This window comes from Balaenoptera acutorostrata, chromosome 16, assembly GCF_949987535.1.
Source record: "Balaenoptera acutorostrata chromosome 16, mBalAcu1.1, whole genome shotgun sequence".
In the NCBI taxonomy this organism is placed as follows: Eukaryota; Metazoa; Chordata; class Mammalia; order Artiodactyla; family Balaenopteridae; genus Balaenoptera; species Balaenoptera acutorostrata.
The window spans coordinates 5,324,670-5,341,687 of NC_080079.1; the positions used below are offsets into that span (position 1 = coordinate 5,324,670).

General features: G+C 43.5%; 2 protein-coding genes across 3 annotated transcripts in view; one reads left to right on the plus strand and one right to left on the minus strand.

Annotated features, from left to right (window-relative positions):
- Positions 1-17,018, minus strand: part of DOCK1 (dedicator of cytokinesis 1) — a 532,415-nt gene that overhangs the window by 294,860 nt on the left and 220,537 nt on the right. The window lies entirely within an intron of this gene.
- The window catches only part of INSYN2A (inhibitory synaptic factor 2A), a 57,704-nt gene that overhangs the window by 33,067 nt on the left and 7,619 nt on the right, over positions 1-17,018 (plus strand). Inside the window, exon 3 of the mRNA XM_057531555.1 lies at positions 8,686-8,757. Within this exon, the coding sequence (XP_057387538.1) occupies positions 8,686-8,757 (72 nt within the window). The remainder of the gene's footprint in view (positions 1-8,685; positions 8,758-17,018) is intronic.

The window sequence follows — 17,018 nt, forward strand, 5'->3', positions numbered from 1 at the left end:
AGCCTATGAGGGAACAGAGGAGCTGGTCCGGACCAAGGATGTTGGTGTGAATGAGCACAGAAACTGCCCCACGGAAGGAGTGCTACTTTTTGAAGTTACACAACTTACTCCGTTAACTTAGAAGCAATTCCTTCATCTTGGAAACAGATGTCTTCTAGATTTTAAGAGTCATGAGGGGAAGGTCTGTGTTTTACTCATCCAAGCAACTGCTCCCCAGCAAAGGGCCACGCACAAAGCTGGCGAACAAGAACCATCCCATGAACTGAACACGCAAACACGGTGAAAGCCAGTTGGTTACTTTGGCTAATTTATAGCAAAGTGCGTGAAAGTCTAAAATCAGAACACTACACAGAAATAACTAGGATTACTGAAAATCATCCTGATGTGTTTAATAAGCTCACACGGGGTTACATAGAGAGCTCATTCTTCAAGGGTCCACATCTCAATTCTTGGCTCTGGGAGAATGATACGTGTACCATTTTGAGAACTTCACCCACCCTCTGGTGGAAGAAATTAAGTAAGGGTAAGACTAATGCGAAGAGGAAAGATCCAGCTCAAGCTATGATTGGGCTGTGCTCCAAAACATCACTTCTAAGTAATTTGTTTGGACCTCTGCACAATTTCCAACAAGCCAAAATCATACATGGTGTTGGAGTTCCCAGGCTAGCCCTCAAGTTTTTTCAGCTGTATTGAGACTCAACAGAGAATGCTGTGAAATCTAACAGTCAAGTTCGTAGAGTGATTATTTCTTCTAACACAGGACTCCAAAAATGGACCTCCCTTAAAGGTTCTAACCAGAACAACTCTTATTTTATGCAAGCGACATGTGGAACATACACATTCAAATTCAGGAGGATCGCATGAGTGTGTGTGGAAAGAAGTATTCGATGTCCTTCAATCTCAATGAGAGCCCTTTCCTCCAAAAAGAAGTCCAGAAGACAAAACTAAAAACAGAGGAAACCAGTAGTTAATGAGAATGGCCTTACTGCCTGACCTCACATCTACAGGCAAAAGAAGAGGAGAAGAGAGAAACCAGGGTCCTAGAATAAATGATTGCTGGCTAAAATTCTCTAAATACAAACAATGCAGTGATTATAACCAAGAAACTAGTGCAGGCACTGCTCTAGCACATTCAGGGTAATAAACAGAAAACATGGAAGTCAGTCTTTTAAAGCTTTCTTTAAATGTCAAGAGCTGCCAAATTCCACTGAAACAGAGATCAAACCAACCCTCATAGATCGACTGAGACAAAGTTACCTTCCCAAATAACTTTATCTTTCATTTGCTCTTTCATTCATCATTCCATGCATCCAAAGCCTTTCCACCTCTCCTGTGCCCAGCAAGCCAGATGTTGGCTGGGCAAACAAAGAAGAAGGCAAAGCACGCCATGACGATACCAAATGCTGGGAGTGCTGGTGGAGGAAAGTCATTGAGAGCTGGCCAAAGGGCACCTGAAGAGCCAGTGACGGTGCCGAATTCTAACAAGGCTTCACAACAACCAGCCCACTTAGACATCCCTAAGGCAGGGGAAAGCAGGGGTGGTGAAAAGATCTGGGGTCAGTGTTAGTCTGTGTTCTTCAAACCGCAACCTCAGTTTTTAAAACAAACACACTGCTTTGTCAGCTTGGGGATTCCAGGCCACTAATGAACAAAGAATTGCTCAGCCTAACATAGCAAGTCTGCCACTGGCTACAGAACGGCTCCCCTCAGCTACTGGGAAAAAGGGACCTGGTCAGACCATCACCAGTGAAAGCCAGTACTGCCTTTTACTGACCAATGGGTGTTCTTGGCATTTGTTAAGAAAATTGACGTCATATTTTTTAAATAAACTTAAATTGGATGTCCCCCAAATCCTGGCATTTAATAGCTCAAGTTAATAAAACAGATATAGTTGAGTTTCCATGGTTATATGGGGAAAGTCTACATTCACTTTAGCCACTAAACAGCTGATATAGGAACTAAACTACAGTTCAGGGCATAATCTGGCAAATTCCTAGTGAGAAATTAGACTTAGGAACAAGCCAAAACTACTGCCAGAGGTGGGCTTAAAACATAGGAGATGGTCACTGAAAACAGCTGAGTTTGACTATTTTTGAAATTTAATTTCCCCCAACAAAAGTAGTGGTATCACTTTATGCCTCTAATTAACGTCACTTTGAGACTATTAAGTTGAAAAGCGCTTTAAGATGCTGACATAAATGATGGCTCAGTTATCAAGAAGGCACAGCTGGAGCACAAACCTGGCCTAGAATGCGGATGGAAAAAAAAAAAAAAGTGAGAAGATGAAGTGAGAAGGCTGAAAGAACACGAGAGATCAAAATTAGGAGAATAAATTAAACAAGGGCATAAAATGATCACTGAGAGCAGAGACCGTGCCGTGTTCCTCGCTGCAGCAAACCATGTCTGAGCAGAGGACCTAACACGTACCTTTGAGTTCATTCCAAGTGACTCAAGACCCTACGTAACCAGTGTTTTGAAGACCCGAATTCAAGGATCACGCCCTGATTTTAACATTACCCAAACACGTCTTTCGCTTCCATGCTAAGAGCTCTAAAACTTGCTGAAAATCACCATGTCATTTAAAAGACCCACAAATTAGCAATTGGGGTCACTTGCGCTGTGTGTCCTGTGCCGTGCGCCCTGCTCTATGTCCCAAAGTGGAAGTGGAGGAGGGGCCCCTCCAGGTGCATGCTTACACACTGGTGATGCTGGTTGAGAGGAGAATGCTTTTCTGAAATCTAAAACCAAACACTCCATCCACAGTTCCCCGGGGAATGTGAGAAGAGATTTTTCCATGGGCGATTTAAGATCTTCTGGCGAAAACAGTGTTGTGAGATGTGGCAGGAGAAACAGCACGTTAAAGCCCATCCAGTAATCCAGTACCAGTGATTACAATTCAATACCATAGAATTACTGCCACTTGCCAACCACGCTTCTCTCTGAGCTGCTTATAACTTTGTCAGACTTTGCTTTTGAGAGCAGGCACAGTTACGAGACATTTTTTTCCCTTTCCTGACCTTTCCACCAAACAGTTTTTCTCTGCTGGGGCTGGAGTGGAGACACAGAATTATCAGTCTCCACTCTCAGGCCCCATCTTCAAGGTCTCAGAGACACTGAGCCACTTGGACATGGAGCCCGGAAGAAAGCTTCCAGTGACCTTTCTGTGACATTTTGCAGCACCCTCTCCTACCACCCAGGGCCCTGCTATCTTAGATCTCCCTGTGATGCGTTCATGAAAAAGCAGATGCCGTCTGTTCCCCCTGTCCCCGGCTCTCCATCCCTGCCTCCCAGGACACACCTGTGGTCCAGCTCAGACTGAAGCTGGCAGACATGCTCCTTCGTTGATCATTCCTAAGGCTTTGTGACAAAAACCGCCACACCAGCTCTGCCCTTGGCCTTCCCTTCTTTGTTTCTGTTTTTTAAATCCCATTCCTCATTGCCTCTTTTGTTGCTGATCTGCAACGGGACTAACTGAAGACTTGCAGACCCAAAATTGTCACCAATGCTGTCTATTTCATACAAGTGGACAAAAGTATATTTTTACCTTCAGGAATTTTTGATAATGACAACTAAAGAATTGGAGCAGATGCCCTCAGAAGCCAAAGGTAGCTAGAGAAACTGGTGAACCACATTCTGAGTTAAACTTGAAAATTCTAGGCCGTTAAGAAAGGAGGGTCTGATGTGTTCTTTGAATGGGGTGCCCCAACTAGAGCTCCATGCTGTCTTCTATAAAGGACCCTCATTTTACTTTCTTTAAAGTACAGCAAGGTCTTCGGAAGAAATCTGTTTCACTACAAAGCGGAAGTGGAAATGACTCTCAAACTGGACTCCACCAAAACTACCTTGTAAAATTAGCTTGAGCAAAACCTTCTGCTTTAACAAATCAAGAACGACAATCCCTCCATGTGCTTTCCACAAAGTCCATTCTCTTTACATCCCCATTAATTTAATAACTGAAGTCTAGTCTCCTTCACGTTTCAATAAAGCCCACCCTGACCAATGAGTGTCCAAAGGGCATCAAGGAAGGAGAAGGTCAGGATCCCAGAAATGGTCCCTGGGTTAGAAGGGTGATCTGAAGGGATGGGAGTCAAGAGGGTCAATAGAACAGGAAAAACGGCACCTTGGACTCTTGGCGCTGTCCTTGGTGCTGAATGTTATGCTTTCCACTCCCCCACCTCCCCCCCACCAAAGTAATATACGCTGTTGAGTCCAGAACATTGACAAATGGCAACTAACTGTAGTGAGATGATAAATAGCAAGTGCTGCAAAGATCAGTGCATTAAAAAATCCATGTTTGCAGTGAGCATGCCTATCACTGGGATCCAAAGAGGTTTACACTAGAAAGTGAGAACCAGAACTTTTCATAATTTATACTTTTCATATGCTTTTTGCACTCAGAATTTTTTTCATTAGATTTGTCTGTTACTGGACTTCAATATGAGAACACAGAGACTGACTGTATTATTTCATTAATAAATTAATATTAACCAAACACCCAGCGTGTACCAGGCATTGTGACAGGCGTGGGGTTATAAACCTATATAAGGTATAGGTTCCTCAAAACAAAAAAGAGAGTTTTGTAAAGGTAGCAATTAATGTGTAAGACAGAAAATTTATAATTTTTGATCAAGATGTTCTCCCTCTATGGCTTTGACATCCATAATCTAAGCTCTCTCTTCTCCAAACTTCTAATCACAAAAGACCTCTAGCCCTACTGTCACTGGAGAAGCATCTGCTCCAGCAGTTCAGAGTTTTTTGGATTGCTTCTCTTTTTGGCAATGGCAATCCAGAAAGATAATCATTCCAAGTATTGGTTTTATGACTTGTTTCCAAGCGAGAAGGAAAAAACAGGGACATTCCATAATGGCACTTGGTGTGCCCTGTCCTGTAGAAAGGACTTATCTGTTTTGTCTGTATTTGGAGAACACATTCATTCAGATTCTGCAACACAATTATTAATGTGACCATAAAATCATCAGCAAAGCCAAACCCTACATCTTGGAAGCCCCAAGGACAATTAGGTGGATTATCAAAGCAATAAGCACAATGGGCTACACAGTTTAAGCCCTCTACTAAGAACACCCTCATGCTTAATAAAATTGTAGTGGACATACCTTGATTAAAAATAGCTACTGGAGGCAGCCTGTGACTTAACCATATGACACAAGGACAACACTTTAACTTTTATCCACAAATTTATCTCTCACTGACATCCGTTTTTATGAACTACCTTTTTGGACTCCAAACATTTGAATCCTTTCAAAAAGAAAGGTCCTTAACAAAACCATGGAAACATCCTGAAGGGTCTTCCCAAGAATAGTTCGTGGCAATGAGATCTTGAAAACACTTCTCACAATGGTGGCAATATGGCGGACCACCAAATTTTCATTTAAATTAGCTAAAAAAGGGGGGACGGGACCACACACAGATATGTCTCTCTATAAAGCAGATATTATGACTCACTTGATTCTAATCAACAGACATCAGCCAAACCATCCTGTATCTCAGGATTGTGTGAGTTAGGCTGGGCTATAAAAGAAGGGAGAAAAAAGAAATTGAATGCAAATGATGTGATAGAAAGGGAGGAGTGAGAGTAAAGGTTAGGAGGAAGTAGGTTCCATGTCATTCTGTCATCCACGTATAAATAAACCTCTACAGTGGCTTCCCATTAAATTTATAACAATGTCCAAAGAGTTTCCTATTTTATACGATCTGTTCTCACCTCCCGCCTCTCTCACGTGCTCCAGCTATTCTAGCCACACTGGCCCTTTTTTCTGTCCTGCAAACATGCCAACATCATTCCCATTATGATGTTCACAAGTGATGGCCCTTTTGTTTGCAAAACTCATCTCTAGATCTGGAGATGACTAACTGCTCTTTCATTATCATCCAGGTCTCATTCCAAACGCAGGGTCCTCGAGGGGTTAGCCAAAGCCACCCGTACAACATTTCCTTAACAACGAGCCGTATCCAAAGCCATTCATTCATTCATTCATTCATTCATATGTTCATGTGTTGCCCGTCTGGCTCTCCCACTCTGCTGTAAGGACAAGGACACAAATCTTATTCCAAAATGTCTCCTCAGTAGCCAGAATACTGTCTGACACCTAATGGCACTTAATCATTATTTGCTTACTGATTATAACAGGGAAAAAATGCGTGCTTTTTACCAAGTGATAAGAATAGTCTGTTCAGAAAGGGCTTTAAAAAGAGCAGTTTATAACTGAAGAACCCCAAGGTCCTGGAAGAGAGTTCTCTTGTGCGTTTTAGGTGCCTGAAGCCTTTGTCCTGTCAGTGCTGGACTCACTGACTATCCCAAGGTGGCAATTATGAAAGTGCAGAACACAGGTCCCAAGGTTTGAGCAGGGCGTCACGGAGCATCAGAAGCCTGGGGTCTAAGAATAATGAGATCCCAGACCTGAAGTGTTGCTATATTCTCCTCTGTAAAATGAGGTAGCGTAATTAATTCGAGGACTCGAGGCTCTAATGTAAGTGAGACACTTGGGAACTCCATGCTCCTGGGCAAGGAAGGGGTGTTGGTGTCGATGAGAACTGATGCAGATTCGTCCTGAGGTCTCGAGCAGGAAAGTTCTGCAAGCATGGAAGTCGGATTTTCCTTAGAGCCCAGTAAGCGTGCCCCTCAAGTAAAGGTTAGGAAATGCCCTTGATTTCGCCTGTTTTCTTTTAAAAGCCTAAACTTTAGAATGTGACTAGCGCATACAGAAAACTATTACATATCCTCTTCCCTGGCTGGTGCTTAATACACACCAATGCAACATACAGAGGAGCAGTCCCTCGTCTGCAGCCCAGCCTAACAGCGGGACAGCACGTCCTGTAGCAAACACGTCATTGCCAGGACATGTGCTCAAATACCATGCTTATTTCACCATACAAAATGACCATGGTCAGACATGAGCTTAGGACAGAGCACCAGTAAAATGAGTGGGATGGAGAAAGGCCTTTTATATATAATAAGGCATGGGAGAATGGAGGTCAATGTCTAACACAAGAGGACCCTTGGTATGGGTTCAACAAATCTGGAGCCAGGGAGGAAGGTTCAGGAGGAATGTACCCTTGGGGCTTGTCATCAGGAGGAAAGGGCTAAGGAAAAGAGGAAAGTGTGATGCACGAGCTCTTCCCTGCTCCCCTCCTGACAAAGCTCAGGGGAGAGGAAAAGACCCCAAGTGGGCATCCAATATGGGGGACAGAGGTCAACACAAACGCAGCCACAGGGTGATTCCAATTCTGGCTCGAATATCACGGGCCACGGGCACTGACTGGTGACACTTTAGGACAGAATATTGTCACTTGATTAATAAATGAAATGCACAGAACTCAAAGGTCAAGTCCGAGTTCACCAAAGCTCAGTGCGACAACATGGCATGGAGAGGAAAATCCTTTTGTCAAATGTTTATGCAACACCAAATATAATGAGGAAAACAAAAGTTAATTTCAATTCAAAATCCATGACGCATGCAAGAGAGGTTTACATAGGGAAGGTGATAAAATATCGACTATCCATGTTGACAGAAAACCTTCTGAGCACTATTATTATGCTGAGTCACTCTCCAAATGTAAATTTGCCCCCAAAGTATGTGTAAGCCAATTCAGACGGAAGCTTTTCTTCTGCCACTAATTTAACAGATTCTGGTTATCATGTTCGTCCCTTAGCACAAAGTAATATTCAGAATAAAATATGTCTGCACGTTAAAAATACCAGAGAGGGAAGGCCAGCCAAAGTGGTGGGAAAAACATCATGAAAGCTCCCCAAAACTAGCTTCTTGGGGTGACTGGGCTGAGAAAGATTCAAGAAAATCCTCTCATCAAACCTTTAAGTCTATACAACCTTCCAGAATATACTCCAAAAAATACTCTAAGGTTATTTCTGTTAATGGGGAGAGAATCAGCACCCTTACCTCTCCTCCTAAAAATGTCTAGTCTCATAGGGCTGACAGAACTCACCAGAGAATATAGCCAGGGACGGTGTCAGAAGGCATTGACAATGCAGCACGATACTCTACCACGTAGGTCAGCACATTTTTTTCTCTACAGGGCTAGAGAGTGAGTATCCTGGGATTTGCAGACCAAGGGTATCACAGCTACTAACGTAAAAATTTTCACTATCCTTTATAATCAAAACTTAAAACTTTATTTATGGACACTGAAAATTTAATTTCATTAGTTTTCACGTGTTCCAAATATTATTATTCTTTCAATCTTTTTCAACCATTTATGAATGTAAAATTCAATCTTAGCTTGCTGGCTCAGAGTGGGATTCGCCTGAGGGCCCCAGTCTGCAGACCCCTCCTCTCGCAGGCCAAGGGGTGGTGGGGCAGAAACAAGTCAGAAGATCTGGGGTCGGTTTCCCATCAAAGTTTCTTTTAAACACCATAAATATCAAGCTGCACTGAAACATCCCAAATTCCCTTTGCTTAGAACAAAATCAGATTATTTACTTCATGCAGTAGTTTATGTTTGCATCCTAGATTTAATTTAAATATCAGCTGTAGAGGTTGCATTGGTTGTATACAATAAATGCAGAGACAGGAGCACAATGGGAAACACGCTGACCGATTTCTATTACCATAACGAGCAATGGCATTGGGAAGGAATCTGACTGGAGCTGCGTGCTCTAGAAAAGCCAGCGGCCACCACGTGTAATGCTCTCCTGTTCTTATCTTGTAGGCTTTCATATCGGACTGGGCAAGACACAGCTAATTGTGACACATGCAGGAACAGTGCATGTATTATCTATAGGTATGTCAACGTTCTCCTCTTCCCACTTTGTTATTACGAGTGACAAATGATGTTTACCCACGAATGCAAGAGTCATCTGGGATCATGCTGGGGTGATTACATCAGACAAAAAGTAAAGAACCTTTCCTGACCATAATTCTAGGCTGCTTCTAAATAGTCAACCTCACACATAGAATCACGGGATGAGGGAGAGCTTGAACCCATGTATCTTGCAAATGTATCTTAGCAGTGTTTCCAAAATCGGTGTAAGTTTGATGGCTTGCTCCCTCAGAATTGATAGCCAGGAACACTGTACTGTGTGTTCCGGAACGGCTGTGAAATATAAGCCCTTCAGATGGTATAGATCAAAGGCTGCAAACCACACTGTACGTGCTAGGAATACCCCAGAAAAACCCAATGTGCAGTTTATTTCCTCGGGAATCACCAGGGTTGTGGCACTTACGTCCCTTGGGGCATAAGCCCCTGTCTAGAGCCCTATGGCTGGTCTTCCTGTTTTTCAATTTGAAGTGCGTTTAGATTACTCACATTGACAAGAATACAGCAGAAACTTTCAACAAGCAAAAAGCATGTTAGGCTTTTGGCAATAATTCAGGATTTTAAGACATGGTCATGACCTTCAGAGAGGTTACTGTCTTTTGTTTTTCTTTCTGGAAATGTAATTTTCATAAGCAAAAAATGAGAGCAGTGAGAGATGTTATGATTTAGTTCATTTTTTTAAATTAAGCCTGAAGAACAATTTTACTTGATTTGCCAAATTATCAACAACAAAAAAAAGCTGCATAGTTTGATATCTAAAACTGTACAAAGGAACCCCAATCTCAACCAAAAAACACCTTCTAAAGAGATCTTCAAAGTTACCACCCTCCTATCAAGAAGGCAGAGACAGGGAGAGGGTATAAATGTCTTAACAATGGCAAAAAGCTTGAGTCCGCACAGTCTTGGGTCCATCCCATCTCCATCCAATCCAGACGGAGCATCCCAGACCGGGCCCCAGGTTCTTTAAAAGTAGAGTTGGGTCACCTGGTGACTGGTGTGGGTGCAGCAGAAGAAACCACAGGGCAGACACGAGCTCCGGCACCGCCGTAGCAAAGTCCGTCCGGCAGAGGTTCTCAACCCAGGGAGATTTTGCCTCCCAGGGCACATGTGGCAAGAATGGAGGGAGATGCTTTCAGCTGTCACAACTGGAGAGGTGCTACTGCATCTACTAGGTAGAGGCCAGGAATGCTGCTAACATCCTATAACGCCTAGGACAGCCCTCCCACGACAAAGAGTCAGCCCGTCCAAACTGTCAATTGTGTCAAGACTGAGAAAGCCTGCCTTGCAGGAACCATGGCCTGGTTACGATCTAGTAAAAGGCACACAAACTGCTAAGGCCTCCTGGCTACCCAGAGGGACCCGGGTCCCCTGCAGCACCCCTGGCCCAGCAGGCCAAGATGCCTGATTGCTCTCCACTATTAACAAGGAGGTGAAAATCAAGCGCCCAGGCAAGAAACGTCAAGCACTTCAAATACAAACTTATCAGAGAAGTTTGGTTGGTGGGAATCTTTTTACTACACCCATATTATGGGAAACAATTTTGAATCAACAGGGAAGGGATGTAAGTGACATAAAATAAAACGCTTTCAAAGAAAAAAAAATGCTTTCACTAAACCAGTCAATTAGGAAAAGAAATGAAGAACTGAGAGCTCCTGGCATAAATATCCTCACCATTTAGCTTTTGCTACTCTGGGAGCTAAAACTCCTCCAGTCTCCCATGCTACAGAGTTGAAGTGAACACAGATTTCCAAAGACATTGCGAAGAGTGAGCTTGATGATGTAAACCCACTTAACATTTTGTGGGTGACTGAAAGAAGAATTTATTAGGACACTCTCCAATGTAAATTGAAGTAATTTACATAAATTTAGCTCTAAATCCAGAAGTAACTTACATTAAAAAATAAAAAGTGATGTTACAAGTGATTTAATGGTCTGTGAAGGACAGGAATTAGCCTTGAGTGGTTATTGTTTAGACATGGCTCACCCAGCAATCTGTGTGAATCCCAGTACACAGGCCACTGGCCCATTTATCGTAAGAACTGGGAGTTCCAGCACCACAAGAATTTGACAAAATTTAGTAAGACTCACCCACCAGGTAGAGGGATTGAGTCATTGCAACCACTTTGCTCATCTCCTGCAAACTGGGGAAATGCGTATCTCTTCATAGAGACCTTGTCATCAAAGACGTGACTGCAGGGACTGTGCATCTTCAGGAACTGTGTACAGTGGGGGCCTCTACAGCCGTGCCACCCTACAGTAAGTAAGCCCTCTCTCTAAGTGAACAGAGCATCCCGGGAGAGGCGGTACTAGAGAAGAAGTGGAGTTTTAGATCGCTCTTTCGGGAAAGTGTTTTAAAATCCCCCCATCAGACTGATAACAACAACAAAAATTTCCCAACACTCCAACTTCTGCTGCAAAGAGAAGTTACTCGGAAGGCTTAATAGTAACATTTCAGCTAGACTCCCACTGCCCCAAAAAGCAGTCTTCCTGCTATGAATTCAAATAGAGGTCTCTATATTATTACCAAGTTGAACATATATATTTGTCAAATTCTGTTTCCCAGTTTTCCTATCACTTTATATAGGACATAATTTAAAATTATAACTGTTAAAATTTAACAGTTACTCTTGACATTGGTTACTGACATTAGCAAGAGTTTTCTGAGCACTACAGATGAGAGGAAAGAAAGCTCACTTCTGGTTCACTAATTGGAACACCAGTCAAAAGGGAAATCATAAACGTAAACATGTTATTTGAATTTGAATCATATAATTGTCTTACAATGTACATGATTTTAAGTTATGCCAATCTTTTGAGGTGAGGCCCAGATGTCTCCTGTGCCTGTGGTCACCCCCACTGGACTTCCAAGGTATCTGCCACGAACCACAACCATTTTCCTGACGTAGAACACCGTCTTGTGATGGAACCTGATTTCAGGGTCCTTCTGGACGCCGATTTGCCCCTCCCTTTGTCACACTCAGTAGTTTGTAGCACGCTGCTCTGTCCAAAACATCTAACCCACAGAAATAATTCTCTCTTGCCTCCAGTATATCTCATGGGTTTATGTAACACTCAAATAAATCACATCATTTCAATGGTGAGTACAAATGGCATAAACAGATCCAAACCCAGCATCCCCTTGGTGAGCACACAGCTGGAGAAGTGAGGACAGAGGGTCAGGGATCAACGACAGCGGAGCCTGTCTGCCAGGAGCGTCCAGCCCCGCGTGGGCGGCAGTTCCATCATGGGGGGGCACAATGGTGGTGGCTAATCCAGCACTTCGGTGAAGGGGGCTTTTATAATCCCATCAGAAAACCAAAGACTGGTACAAAAGAGTGGTGGCTGGCAGTTTCTGATACCTCCAGATAGGTAATTTCCCTTGGGGTTCCCTTTTGCCAGAAAAGAATGGGGAGTGTAGAGCAAGGGAGAATTCACCCAGATGATTTCTCAGTGTACGGTCGGCCCTGTGATTCAATTCTCAAATGTCAAACGCTTCAGGAAGGATAGAGGTTTCTTTGATAGAAAAGCATTCAGAACGCAACAGGCCTTGGGCAGAAGAAGTCACCTGTCCAGGTGACCCTGTAGCAGTGCAAATGGGCAGCCAGAACATCTCAGAGGTGAGCCAGAGGGAGTGTCCAAATTGCAAAGGCTTTATGATTTAAGCGCATCTCTTTTCACGGAGGACGCTACAACAAATCCTCCATCAGTTCCTGCAAACACCTCTGTAGAGACGATCCCATCAGAAGGGGATGAGTTCAAGCTTGGAGTCCCTGCAGTTGGTTCTATGCCTGGCTCTGCACCCAGGCTCTCAGGTACCAGGGCCTGCACCCTAGACTTCAGGAATGTTCTAAAAGTCCCTGTACCACCATCTCTGCCACTCTTCTGGGTCTTTCCCAGAGGATGCCTGCAGCACCTCAGAACTGAATAGGTTGAAGGAGTTTCAAAATAAAGACATTTTAAAATGCCAAAGGCCTGTGGTTGTCCCAGAGCCTGGGCGAACACGAGGGGCCATCAGAGCTGCCAGTTTCCACATGTTGTCATTTGTCATACCTGTTTGCTGGCAGGCACAGAGCCCTGGAAGTCAATGAATTTGATCCCGCCCATCTTGCATTTACACACTGCTTTTCACCCGAAACCCAAGTACCCTCTCCGAGCGGTGTAAGAATCCACCATGTTGCCAGTAACACTTGGCCTAGGGACATGCAAAGGGGGCCGTGTCCAAGACACAGCTGCCTGTGGTTCTAGCAATGCAAGCCCTTGAATAAATGTATGCCTTTGCCATGGGTGGCAGTACATATTTCTCTGTAAAAAAATAAGTCTGTCATGGAAAAAAAATATCAAAGGGACAAAAGATCTTGAAGCAATTTCATGGAGAAAGGGCCTCCAGGACCACAAACAAAAGGTTGTGAAAATCAGCCTGCCTGGGACTGATGCTCAGATAGGGGGTGCCCCAGAGGTTAGGGCTGAGCTGCCATCCTCTGTCTTTGGAGGGGTGTCCATTAGATCTCCAAGTTCTGCATGATTGAAGGAAGGGATCAGGTAGGTCCTTTCTAGCTCTGAAATCCCGTGAGTCAGTGATCTACAATTATGAAAGGAATGGATCTGAGAGCTTCAAAAGAAAGTCTACGTGGAGATAAAAGTTTGGGCATTCACAGGGCATTTCTCAACCAAATAACATCCATTCCTGTATTGGCAAATCGATTTACAAAGAGCCGAAACAACCATCCTTGGGCAATGGATTGCCCTGCTTCCTAGACACTGAAACCCAAGCATCAAAAGTGATATCTTCCATCACTGGGAATTTGGAGGTGGTTGACATGACTACAGTTTTTGTTTCCTAAAACGACATTCTTTCCATTTTGATCTGGACCAATTGTGAAATTCTAATTTAAGACCATCTCAGCATGAAACAAGATAACAAGAGATACAAGTTTTAGTTTTCTGTAGTAAAACTTTTCTGGCTTATCATCCATATTTCCTGTCAAAATAGGCTGTAATTATTTCAGAAAATGTTTGAAGGATAAATTACTAATATAATCTTTGCTCATAAGCAGTTGAAATCCTTTGTATCCACCCTATCTCAGGAGGTCTCTTGTCAGACTAATCTGATGAGTCACGCTAACTGATGATTCATCCTTTGTTCAGATTTTGTTTCAAAAAGGAACAATGCAACATACCATTTCCCAGCTTTACTGAAGTGGTTAATTCGTAAAATAATACCACAACAAAATGGCTTGAATTCAAATTTGTGCATTTTTATGAGGATAGCCTGTGCTAACCTCAGTTCAAAGGCTTTGGGGAATGAAAGCGAGCTCTGAAAGATAATGATAATGATGATTCAGACTAATTAAGTAGAATCTTTACCAGAATTTAAATCTTCCTGTAAAGTATTAGAATTCCTACCATTAGTTCCAAGTCCTGAAACACCTGTCCCCTTCAGGAGGACACTGCCCGCACTTGCTTCCTTTCTGTATCATCAGGGCCACCCACAGCCAGCCTCAAGTGACACTGATAATGATGCAGTGAATCTGTGAGTGGACTTGGCCCCCGAAGGGAAGGGAACACTGCCCGTCCGCCTGTCACTTTGTTTTCAACACCCCAGAGGGAGGGACTTTGCAGGATGCCCTGTTGTCTATGTTGTATTTTCATCTTTTGATATGATCCATGGATGGTCAAGGATAGACAAAATTTCAAACAACTGTTTTGATAAAGTACCCGAGTCCCTTCCATGTGGTGCTTCTGTGAATTTCCTCAGCAAGCATTTTTCATGGAACTCCTAGGAGATGAGGGGCATGGTCCCACATACCGGGAGACGGGAGGAATTGGTGATCTGGCTGAAGACAAGCCCGTAGAACCTCTACCGTAAGACCTTGTAACAACAGAGTAATAACAGCAGGGAACCTTCTGTACCGAAGGTGTGGGCCACAGACACAGTGAAGAAAGGCAGAGGACGGGGAGATGAGGCAACCAGGGCGCTCCACGTGGGGACAGCTGACGCAGAGGACAGAGCACCACCTTGGAGGGGTACCGTATCGGGGAGAGTTTAGATGTGTTCTGCAGAACACCTCCCCCACCCCCCAGGCTAGAGGGTTGGAAACAACCAGAAGGATTACGGGGAGAAACAGCCAGAGCATTTCCAAGGATGAAAGGGGATGCCTTGCTGCTGGCACATAAGCATTCAGCTTTACAGCAGCTGGGGAACTTTCCAGTGCATCGAAATCTTTAACTGTTTATCAAGGAAGCTCCCAAATTCTGCAAGGTCCTTTCCAAAATGATTGGAGGGTTTCGGGAAAGACGAGAAAAATACCCTAATATTATGAGATGGAACAAGGAATTCACAGAATTAATGGTTTGCAGTTTCTCAAATCATCAGTAGCAATTCATTGCATCCCCAATAAGAACACAGAATAGAAGGCTGCGAAGATTCCAGACAAAAATGTGCACGGAAATGTCACTGATTCCAGAGTATTGCAAAAAAAGGAGCTGCAATCAGGGCAGCCACCAGAGCTGGAGGCCTCGAAACTAATGAAGTCTTATTATTAAGAGAGGTAATTGCATTTGCATGCAGAACCGGGGCCAGGTCTAGCCGACTGTCCAGAGCCCACTTGGAGTGGAATCTTCGCTGCCTTTGTCATTTAGTGATTATCTCTTAGTGGAGTGGCCTTTGCAGGCCTGCTTTCGATCACCACTACTCGTGCATATTAAGTTCTTTACCAACATGAACTGATGTGGAGGAAATGAGCTTTTGTCTAATACTTAGTGCTCTGTTCCTAGTATTTACAGTGACTGATGGGGCGGGAGGAAGATGACAGAAAGGATTTCCTTGGATAATACTTCAGGCGATGTTATTCTGATGTAAGGAAATATGTTTTAATAAAGTAAATTAAACGTTAGAAAAAAAAAATGACTTAACAGACCTCAAAATTCTCCTTGAAAATTCCCCAAACCAAGAATCCAAGTTTTGTCTGTTCCATGAGAATTATAAAAATATATTCTTTCTTTTTCCCCCAATATGTAAGGATCAGGTTTTAGTCATCTTTAGTGACCTTTTACTAACCTTTAGTATCAAAAATTCTATGTGTAACTGATTACAGCTGTAAAAGTGAAAACTGATTACTCATCTCAACGTATTCTTTGTAAAGCAGTTAGTTAAAAATTATTCAGCAGAGAAAGGTTAATTATACTGATAGCCCTCCTCTTAAGACCCTCAAAAGTCAAAATTAACGAGGTAGTCACCTATGTCTAAAAGTGTGAAGGAGTTACATTGTCAGTGTCATGAGCAAATCAGTGTAATTCACTTTTAGACAACCATGTAGATTTTTCTAGGAGCTAGATACAGCATCCAGTCCTTACCTGAGTGCCCTAAGTTAGCATGTAAAATTCCTTGGGGACTCAATGACAAAAGAAACCACCTAGGGTTTGCTGCCGTCACTCAGCTGACTCTTCTCCCCCCATCAGCCACCTTGAAGGAACTGACCCCACAGACAAGACATCCCTGGAGGTGTGGCAGGGAACCCGGGGGTTTAGACAGGTCACCAGTGACACCACAGGACATGCACAAGAAGCTAATGGTTTTCTGGCCGCTGCACTGAGAACTGTCACTGCTCCATATCCTCTCTCTCTCTGCTCATGTCAGAATAGGGGAAGCTCCTGCGAGCGTCAGCAACTCAGCGTTCTGGGCTGGTGGCTGAGAGGGGCCGGGTTGCTCTTTAGCTCAAGCACTGTGATCCCAAGTCATTCCTCTCCGGGCAACAGATTGTCCATCCTCAAGATGAGAACAGAAGACAAGGTCACAGCCAAGATCTCAGCCAACCCGACTCTGGTCACCTGGCTGGGTGTCCCAGCCCTGGCACCTGAAGGACCCAGTACAAACAATTTTGGAGAGTCCTGTGTTGTCTCCTTTTAACTGCAGTTACAATGCACTTCCTGCTCGAAGATTAAAAAAAATAATTGTGTGCTCTTTGTTGAGGCCAGGGACAGCAGTGAATTGGCAGTCTGCATTTAATTTAATAATTATCCATCCCTTCTAAATATAATGTCTGATCTTGATGACTTGCTAGCAGTGTGACATCAGATATGCTTAATACACATGTGACACTCCTGTGAGTGATCTGGTCCCTTTCTTACTCGAGAAATTATTATGGTTGGAGGTTATAAACAGCGCTTGAGTCTTTCTGCCTCGACTTCTCTGTGGCGCAAAACTATAGGAGGCTCAAACGCAGTTC